Source organism: Lampris incognitus, chromosome 12, assembly GCF_029633865.1.
Source record: "Lampris incognitus isolate fLamInc1 chromosome 12, fLamInc1.hap2, whole genome shotgun sequence".
NCBI classification, from domain to species: domain Eukaryota; kingdom Metazoa; phylum Chordata; class Actinopteri; order Lampriformes; family Lampridae; genus Lampris; species Lampris incognitus.
Genome location: NC_079222.1, coordinates 5,537,312 through 5,547,786, shown reverse-complemented (window position 1 = coordinate 5,547,786; position 10,475 = coordinate 5,537,312). Strand labels below are relative to the sequence as shown.

At 45.5% G+C, this 10,475-nt stretch overlaps 1 protein-coding gene across 2 annotated transcripts in view; it reads right to left on the bottom strand.

Moving 5' to 3' along the window:
- Positions 1-1,786: 1,786 nt before the first annotated feature.
- mbd2 (methyl-CpG binding domain protein 2) overlaps positions 1,787-10,475 on the bottom strand; it is a 30,503-nt gene continuing 21,814 nt past the window's right edge. For both annotated transcript variants that reach the window (XM_056290668.1, XM_056290669.1), the window contains exons 5-7: positions 9,879-10,056; positions 9,251-9,382; positions 1,787-5,898 (exon numbers count right to left, since the gene is read on the bottom strand). In XM_056290668.1, coding sequence (XP_056146643.1) covers positions 9,265-9,382; positions 9,879-10,056 — 296 coding nt within the window. In that variant the 3' untranslated portion in view covers positions 1,787-5,898; positions 9,251-9,264. The remainder of the gene's footprint in view (positions 5,899-9,250; positions 9,383-9,878; positions 10,057-10,475) is intronic.

Here is a 10,475-nt window from a genome sequence, read left to right as displayed (position 1 = left end):
AGAATCAGCCTCCTGTTAAGAAGGATTTTCTAAAAATCCGTCGTGTGTAAATATTACCTGCAGGCAGTTTTTAATATTTACATGGATAAGAGCCTCCGTCGAGGGTATTTTTAGAACCGTTTTGGCACATTTGTATAGTACTGTAGGAGCACTTGTATGAACGATGATTTATTTCAAACATGTAAATAAGCAGGGTATAATATACAGATAATCCACTGCCAATAATCTGAAGTGATCAACAAATCCACACGTCAGACTCAGCCAACGAGTCTCCGTATGCATCACATTATGTTACATGGTGGAAAGGGAGTAGGAGGAAGTACACACTTATTTTATATACTTGAATATATTTTATATACTTTTTTTTATAAATGTATATACTTATAAATTTATATACTTATATATATTTATAAATGTATACGTTTTATACACTAATATATTTATAAATTTTTATACTTATATACTTTAAATACTTATTTTATAATAAAAATAAAAAGAACAATAATAGAACAAATTCAAACGCCAAGATATGAATATAATCATTTATTTATAAGAAATGTACACGTAAGCTCTTTCAAGGTATAAAATTTGTCTTAAATAAGCCATTTTTTTCCCATTTCATACTCACGTTATTTTCTATCATTCCTCTAAATCCCCCTGAAGACATTTCCCTTTGCAACAAATGACAATCAACACCCCGGACTGTCAAGTATTGAAATAGTACAATTATACTACAACAATAGTAGTAACAGCATTAGCAATGCCCGCCCAGCAGTTTGCAACCTGAAACCTGGATTCCTGAAATTTCCATTATTAAATATTCTAGAAACGATATTGCTTTTTCAGTTGCAGTTTTAAAGAAACATGTGAAGAAAACTCAAAAGGAAAAACATCCTAAATTAAAATAATAAGTTAACTGCTGTAAACCTTGAAAGTGATTTTACAGGTTACAGATTTAATCCTCTGTTGGTTTAAATATGTAAACCTGCCACCTGAGTTCGAATGTTGTTATTTATTGATTGATGTTCTAATGATGGTTTTACTTTCAGGATGTTTCATGTTTTATTTTCCTCACATTCTTCTCATCTCACATAATTCTGCGTTCCTTATAATTACAGACATTCAAGTTACACTAAAAACCTTGACAGAAAATAAGTAGTTTTTAATATAGATCGTTTTGATTCCATTTTTCTATGACAAATGGATGCTGCTAACAGCACGGGCGTTAGCAGCATCCCTTTGCCTATAATTCTGGATTTCTTTAATAAAACCAAAACAAAAATAAAACTTTCAGTAGATAAATAATTTTCAGTATCTATTCTTGATTTTTCCTCACATTTTTTTGTTCAAACACTGAAAGAAAAATATCAACAGTTCAAATCCCTGAAAGAAAATAAGCGCCTCTGTTTGAAATTTCATCATAAAAAATTAACATCAAGGAGAGATTCGGTTAAAAGGATGTTTCATAGCTAGCAGCTTGTTAGCATAACTTAGCGGTAGAACGAGTAGGACTTTCCTAAAAAGCAATGTAGAGGCTCGTACAAAAATAATCCCTCTCAATCATCACTTATGACCCACGATATGTGTATCTGCGGAGACCCTGTCCTCTGCCTGTGTTTTCGTAACTTTCTTATTTTGCTGTGTATGGGAAGTTTCTGGGCGTTAACCTTTGGGCAGCGGGACTCAATAGAAACGTATCAACCAGGTGCCAGATTGAGATCCTAAGCACGCATGCAAGAGGAAGCTACGATAATGGCGGAGACATAGCGAGGTGAAACGTCAAAGCTTGTTCCAAAACGAATCTGGGGTTGGCTTTCACCCGCTGGCGAACACTGAAGAAGAGGATGGGAATGAAGAACGACGCGGAGTTGGCTTGTACACTGGGATATGTTATGTCTGCACACATCGACAGTGCTGCATTTGATTTGGTGCTGTTCTATTGTGCTGGGATCGATTGGTGATGCCTGCGGGCTCTGGGTTTTATGATCGGGTCTGCCTTTGATGCTGTGTCAGTCTAAATAAAGAATGCCACGGAGAGGTTGTGTCGAGCGACAGCGCTGTGTCCTGACGTGATTTCTAAATACAATAGGATGTGTTCTGGAAACTGCGGTCAGGGGGCGTGTCCTTCTGGTGTCGTTGAGCCGAGGGGGAGGGGCCACCTTTGAAAGTTGTGTTTACAAAGTGCAACTGACAAATCCTACTCGTTCTGCCTTTAAGTAACTGTTTTTATGGCATTGCAACAGTAATAAAATAGTCTTTAAGATGCAGACTCATGGAGGTATATCAATACTCTATGAAGCACTGCTGTTGTTTATGGAGGTATTGTAATACTCTAAAGCACTGTGGTACTCTTAAGGTATTGCAGTAACCTATGAAGTGCTGCTGTACTCTATAAAGGTATGTTATTGCAAAAAAATAAAATTCATTCTTCATCATTCATTCATTCATCATCAGCCACTTCTCCAGGGTCGGGTCGCAGTGGCAGCAAGCTAAGTAGGGCACTCCAGACGTCTCTCTCCCCAGCAACACCCTCCAGCTCCTCCTGGGGGATCCCAAGGCGTTCCCAGGCCAGATTGGACATGTAGTCCCTCAAGCGGGTTCTGGGTCTACTCCGGGGTCTCCTCCCTGCTGGCCGTGCCCGGTAAACCTCCAAAGGAAGGCACCCGCTTTGAATGCTATCAGTCGATTAAATGGCCGTTATCAGTTGTCATCAGACCATAGGTATGCAATAGTATGGGCCTACTCTACCTCCTCATTGGCTCAGGAGGCCATCATCGATTCGTTCGTTTGATCACGGCCGAGGCTCTGATCATGGCACGTGCGTCCACGTCACTGTTTCTTTGCAGCGAAAACAAACCAATGTTAAATGGCTGACATATGTTTTATTCTCAGTTGAAAATGCAATATTTTAAGATGGTGTCTGCATTAAAATGCGTTCGAGAATATTGCATTTTATTTTCATAATCTTCACTGACTGAATGTATATGATGTTTAGTTTGTTAATTATTATGATAATTAACAACTAACCCTAACGAGCCATTTCTGTGTACACGTCACGTGACTCTTTCTTTGCAGCGAAAACAAACTAACAGCATGTCACAATCACATGCCATGATCAAACGAACGAATTGATGATAACGGCCTACTGAGCCAATGAGGAGGTAGAGTAGGCCCATACTATCTCACATCTATGGTCTGATGACAACTGATAACAGTCATTTAATTGACTGATAACATTCGAAGTAGGTGGCCCAGGAGATATCCTAATCAGATACCCGAACCACCTCAACTGGCTCCTTTCGACGCGGAGCAGCAGCTCTACTCCAAGCTCCCTCTAGATGCCCGAGCTCCTCACCCTATCTCTAAGGCTGAGCTCAGACACCCTACGGAGGAAACTAATTTCAGCCGCTTGTATCCACAATCTCAACCTTTCAGTCACTACCCAAAGCTCATGACCATAGGTGAGGGTTGGAACGAAGACTGACTGGTAAATTGAGAGCTTTGTCTTTCGGCTCAGCTCCTTCTTCACCACAACGGTCCGTTACAACGTCCGCATTATACTGCTGATGCTGCACGAATCCGCCTGTCAATCTCCCGTTCCATCCTACCGTCATTTGTGAACAAGACCCCGAGATACTTGAACTCCTTCACTTGAGGCAACAACTCATCCCCAAACCAGAGGGAGCAATCCACCATTTTCCGGTAGAGAACCATGGCCTCAGACTTGGAGGTGCTAACTCTCATCCCGGCCATTTCACACTCAGCTGCAAACCGCCCCAGTGCGTGCCAGAGGTCGCATTCTGATGAAGCCAACAAAACCACATCATCTGCGAAGAGCAGAGATGCAGTTCTGAGGTTCCCAAAACGGACACACTCCTCACCTTGGCTGCACCTTGAGATCCTGTCCATGAATATCACAAACAGAATCGGAGACAATGGACAACCTTGGTGGAGTCCGACACCCATCGAAAACATGTCTGACTTTGTGCCAAGAATGCGGACACAGTTCTCACTTTGGTTGTACAAGGACCGGATGGCTTGTAGCAACTGCCCCGGTACCCCATACTCCCGCAGTACCCCCCACAGAGTGCCCCGGGGTACATGGTCATAAGCCTTCTCCAAGTCCACAAAACACATGTAGACTGGCTGGTCAAATGTCCATGCCCCCCTCAGCACTTCTGCAGGGGTAAAGAGTTGGTCCGTTGTTCCACGGCCAGGGTGGAATCAGCATTGTTCCTCCTGGATCCGAGGTTCAACAATCGGTTGAAGCTTCCTTTCGAGCACCCTAGAGTAGACTTTCCCAGGGAGGCTGAGCAATGTGATGCCCTTATAATTGCAGCACACCATCCAGTCCCCCTTTTTGAATGTGAGAACCGCCACCCCAGTCTGCCACTCCACAGGTACCGTCCCCGACCTCCACGTGACACTGAAGAGGCGTGTAAACCAAGACAGCCCAACAATGTCCAGAGCCTTCAGCATCTGAGGGTGAATCTCATCCACACCCAGCGCCTTGCCACCAAGGAGCTTTTTAACTACCTCAGAGACCTCTGCCAGGGATATGGGTGGGACTTCCCCTGAGTCTTCGGACTCTATCTCCTCCACTGAGGACATGTTAGTCGGGTTCAGGAGCTCCTCAAAGTGTTCTTTCCACCGCTCGACAACATCCCCAGTCCGGGTCAACAGTTCCGCTCCCCGGCTGAACACAGCCTGAGTCAAGCCCTGCTTCCCCTCCCTGAGTCACCGGATGGTTTGCCAGAACTTCCTTGAGGCCAACCAAAAGTCCTCCTCCATAGCCTCGCCGAACTCCTCCCACACCCAAGTTTTTGCTTCCGCGACCGCTGAAGTGGCAGCCCTTCTGGCCTTCTGGTATCTGTCTGCTGCTTCAGGAGACCCCTGGGCCAACCAAGTCCGAAAGGCCTCCGTCTTCAGCCTGACAGCTTCCCTCACCGCTGGTGTCCACCATCGGTTTCTTAGGTTGCTGCCTCGACAGTCACCAATGACCTTATGACTACAACTCCTGCCTGCCGCATCTACAATAGAGGCTTTGAACATGGCCCACTCAGACTCCATGTCCCCAGCCTCCCTCGGGATACACGAGAACTTCTTCCGGAGGTGAGAGTTGAAGACCTCACGGACAGGGGCCTCCGCCAGACGTTCCCAGTTCACCCTCACTACACGTTTGGGTTTGCCAGGTCTGTCCAGCAGCCTCCCTTCTGATCCAACTCACCACCAGGTGGTGATCAGCTGACAGCTCTGCTCTTCTCTTCACCCGAGTGTCCATAACATACGGCCGCAGATCTGATGATACAACCACAAAGTCTATCATCGATTTTCGGCCTAAGGTGTTCTGGTAACAAGTACACTTATGAACTACCTTATGTTCGAACATGGTGTTTGTTATTGCCAATCCATGACTCGCACAGAAGTCCAATAACAAGGCACCGCTCGGGTTCAGATCGGGAAGGCTGTTACTCCCAATCACGCCCCTCCAGGTTTCTCCATCGTTGCCCAAGTGAGCGTTGAAGTCCCCCAGCAGAACTATAGAGACTAGAAAATAAAATTCTATCAGAAATTTGAAAAATAAAATTTGATTGGTTTTCAGTGAGCCCAATGACTGCTGGGATAGGCTCCAGCATATCGCGACCCCAATTGGGATAAGCGGCTTGGATAATGGATGGATGAATGGATCCGACTGGTGAGTTTGTGGAATTCCTCCAATCAGATCACTCCCGTTATTAGTGACCCATCACGACACGGTGCTGACAGAGGCTGGAGCAAGTCTTTTTCTTGGTGAATGGACTGGTGATACTGGTGGGGATGTTGGTTGTGGTGGTGGTGATTTTTGTTGGGCTGTTACGGTTTGACATGACCAGCCAGGGACTGGCTGAGTGAGTGGTGCTGCGAACAGAAAGAGAGAGAGAGAGCATGCGTTAGTATGAGAAAGAGAGAGCAGACTAGAGTATATGCAATAGTATGAGAGAGAAAATAAGAGAGCATGTGTTAGTATGAGAAAGATAGAACCATGTTAGTATGAAATAATGAGCATCTTACACCTTGTCCTAACTGCATGTGCAGAACTACCAACTCTCACACACTGAGGGCGAGACTCACGCAAATGACCCTTTTATCACATTCTTACATCACACATCCTGTTTGTCACGCTGCAAAACCCCAAATCCCGTTTCCTCCTCATGTATAATGTACAATGATCATATCTCCTATGTTACTCCACAGCTCCAAACGTGTCATCGGATCTTGGGCGCGTTAACAGACTATGCAGGGAGCATGACTCATGCGAACCGCGGGGTTGCCATGGTGATTACATTTAGGGTGAGAGAGTCCGTTGGCGGGAGTTGCGGGTCTGGTGGGACACTGATAGCAGTTGAATTCAGACCTCAAATATTTACATTAGAACCTAACTACATCCGAGGTGAGTACTATCACTTACACTGTCACTGTCACTTACACCTAACAGCACCGCCATACTCACTCACACCCTGGTTACATCCCGTATTGACTACTGCAAATCTGTCCTCTTTGGTCTTCCTCTCAAGTGTCTCCATGAACTTCAATTGGTCCAGAATTCTGCTGCCCGTATCAGTACCAGAACTCCTTCCATAGATCACATCACTCCTGTTCTTCAGCAACTCCATTGGCTCCCTGTTAAATACTGTATTGACTTCAAGATCCTGCCCCTCACCTTTAAGGCCCTTAATAACCTAGCTCCTTCATATCTTTCTGAACTCCTTCATATCCACACGCCCTCCCGCACTCTCAGATCCTCTTCTGCTCTCCAACTCACTACACCATCGGCCCGCTGGACCACCATGGGGTCTAGAGCCTTCAGTCGTTCTGCCCCTGCCTATGGACCTCTCTCCCACAAGACATCACAACACTGACTCTCTTTCAATCTTCACATCCCATCTCAAAACGCACCTTTTCAAACTGGCATATTCAGTCTGATCCACGCCGCACTGAGTTTTGTACAGATGTTGATTTTATACTTATCTGTTGTGTTAACTTTTTATTGTCTACCCTGCTTTGTTCTGACTTCATGCTGTCTGATACAGTGCTGCTGGTTTTTTAACTGTGTTCTGTAAGGTGTCCTTAAGTGCTCTGAAAGGCTCCCACAAATAAAATGTATTATTATTATTATTATTATTATCATAACACTCGTACTCGTTCTCACGCCAAATATCGTATTCGTCATGCTTGGAAAGCCGTAGTCTATATTTATTTCATTTCCAGGAACGACAAGTCCCAGTTTATCATGTCTTCCCTCCAACTCCGCTGCCGTAAAGCGTCTCTGTACTTCTGGTGAGTGAGTGCACAGGTGCAAGTGGTTGCTATGGATACATGGAAATAGAGCATGCTTGTCTGAGAGAAATTCGCCAGGAGAGACCTTTTGTCTGCGCCAGAGATTGACAATTTTTTTGTTTTTTTGATTTCACCCCCCTTTTTCTCCCGAATTGTATCCGGCCAGTTACCCCACTCTTCCGAGCCATCCCGGTCGCTGCTCCGCCCCCTCTGCTGATCCGGGGAGGGCTGCAGACTACCACATGCCCCTCCTACCCATACATGAGGAGTCGCCAGCTGCTTCTTTTCACCTGACAGTGAGGAGTTTCACCAGGGGGACGTAGCGCGTGGGAGGATCACGCTATTCCCCCCCAGTTCCCCCTCCCTGCTGAACAGGCGCCCCGACCAACCAGCGGAGGCGCTAGTGCAGCGACCAGGACACATACCCACATCCGGCTTCCCACCCGCAGAAACAGCCAATTGGGTCTGCAGGGGCGCCCGACCAAGCCGGAGGCAACACGGGGATTCGATCCAGCGAGCCCCGTGTTGGTAGCCAACGAAACAGACCGCTACGCCGCCCGGACGCCCCGGCTTCTTTTCTGTTGCTGGTGAATAGGACCGGATACAGTAAGGACTTTTCGCTTCAAATGTCCTCTTAACAGATTTACTCTACTCGGCTTTTCTCAAACACGCCACGCCTCCGCGTTCGGACTAACGTAAGGTGCTCGTTTTGAGCACATTATTAATATGAAAGCAAGCAAGTGAGGGAGAGCGAGAAGAGAGAGAGGGAATAAGAGAGGGAGAGGGGGAGAGAGAGAGAGAGAGAATAAGAGAGAGGGAGAGGGAGGGAGAGAATAAGAGAGAGGGAGAGAATAAGAGAGGGAGAGGGAGGGAGAGAGAGAGAGAATAAGGGAGAGGGAGGGAGAGAGAGAGAATAAGAGAGGGAGAGAATAAGAGAGGGAGAGGGAGGGAGAGAGAGAGAATAAGAGAGGGAGAGGGAGGGAGAGAGAGAGAATAAGAGAGAGGGAGGGAGAGAGAGAGAATAAGAGAGGGAGAGAATAAGAGAGGGAGAGGGAGGGAGAGAGAGAGAATAAGAGAGGGAGAGGGAGGGAGAGAGAGAGAATAAGAGAGAGGGAGAGAATAAGAGAGGGAGGGAGGGAGAGAGAAAAGAGAGAGGGAGAGGGAGGGAGAGAGAGAGAATAAGAGAGAGGGAGAGAATAAGAGAGGGAGAGGGAGGGAGAGAGAGAGAAAAGAGAGAGGGAGAGGGAGGGAGAGAGAGAATAAGAGAGAGGGAGAGAATAAGAGAGGGAGAGGGAGGGAGAGAGAGAGAAAAGAGAGAGGGAGAGGGAGGGAGAGAGAGAGAATAAGAGAGAGGGAGAGAATAAGAGAGGGAGGGAGAGAGAGAGAAAAGAGAGAGGGAGGGGGAGGGAGAGAGAGAGAGAATAAGAGAGAGGGAGGGAGGTAGAGAGAGAGGGAGAGGGAGAGAGAGAGAGAGAATAAGAGAGAGGGAGAGAATAAGAGAGGGAGAGGGAGGGAGAGAGAGAGAAAAGAGAGAGGGAGGGAGAGAGAGAGAGAATAAGAGAGAGGGAGGGAGGTAGAGAGAGAGGGAGAGGGAGGGAGAGAGAGAATAAGAGAGAGGGAGGGAGGTAGAGAGAGAGGGAGAGAGAGTATAAGGGAGAATAACATTGCAATAGTGATCCCATAATTGCAAAAAAATTGATTAAAAAATCAATAACGTTTAATAAGGTCCTCTTACAAAAAGTAACATTACGAAAACAGTGTGTATGTCTGTGTATGTGTTTACATGTATTTGTGTCTGTGTATTTGTGTGTGTCTGTTTGTGTGTGCATTTGTGTTAACGTTCCTTATTTATAAAAACGGATCATCATATTGGAAGAATGCAATAATCTTACATAAAAACTATTTATTGTTCCTTATTTATAATATGTCTCACCAGTGCTCTCAGTTCTACCCAGTCCTGCCCTCCAGGAAGTCTCTGCTGCTCTCTCTGGCTCGCGCCAAGCCATCAGCGGCCAGCGCCTCCTCCAGACTCTTCCTTGCCTGGTACACTTTCACCTCCTGCTCACTGGGGGAGGCGTGCAAACACACACACACACACACACAAAGAAATGCAAATTTATTATGAATATAATGTCATCAATATATAAAACACATGTGCAATATATTACAAATCATTAAACATCAATGTGGTGATAATACAGATGTATAGTCTAATACATCCATATTATTACATACATACATATATATGTGTATATATATATGGGTATATATATGTATATATATATATATATATATATGTAACTTTGTTAAAAGAAACACTCAACGATAGGAAAGGTGCGCAACAAATAAGGAGCAAAATAATCCAGTGATTATTACATTATTATTATTATTATATTATTATTATCCAGTGATTTATATATGTATATATATACATGATGATTGCTTATGACATGAAACAGGCTTGTACTGTCTCATAAAGAATTTACTTGACTCACTGGATTATATAGGTACATGTGTATTTTTACATGTCTAATCGTTTCATCGTGTTTATTATTGCTTACCGTATATGTTGGTCAGTGATAGTGAATGCCTTGCACAGAGGCTGGGCGGCGTTGATCCAGACTGCGGGGTTTTTCTCGGCTGCCTGTGACGTCTGGCCCGTGACTGGTGCAGAGCTCATATGCAAAGCGCTGGCAATGGCCAATAGGAGCGTGTCATCACTGGCGTCTGGCCCTACGGCTGGATGGGAACATCGAGATTTAAAACACACCGTGGCAAATACTCTATAATAATGTGACCGGTTATTTTTTCGCCCGGTGCAGGATTCGATACGGGATGTACTGCACCACACCACAAGGCGACATCACTAACCACTCGGCTAAAGGCTCAGACCCGTTAGCTTGGGGCTAACGTGTCTTATTAGTAGTTTACAGTCGTCACCCTCCCCGGAAGCGCGCCCTCGCGTTTTGTTATTCCCGCGCTCCGAAGAGACTTCTGAGGATCTGCACACTTCCGGATCCCACCAATGTGACCGGTTATTTTCTTGCCCGGTGCGGGATTCGATACGAGGTGTACTGCACCACAAGGCGACATCGCTAACCGCTCGGCTAAAGGGTCAGACCCGTTAGCTAGGGACTAACGTGTCTTATTAGTAGTTT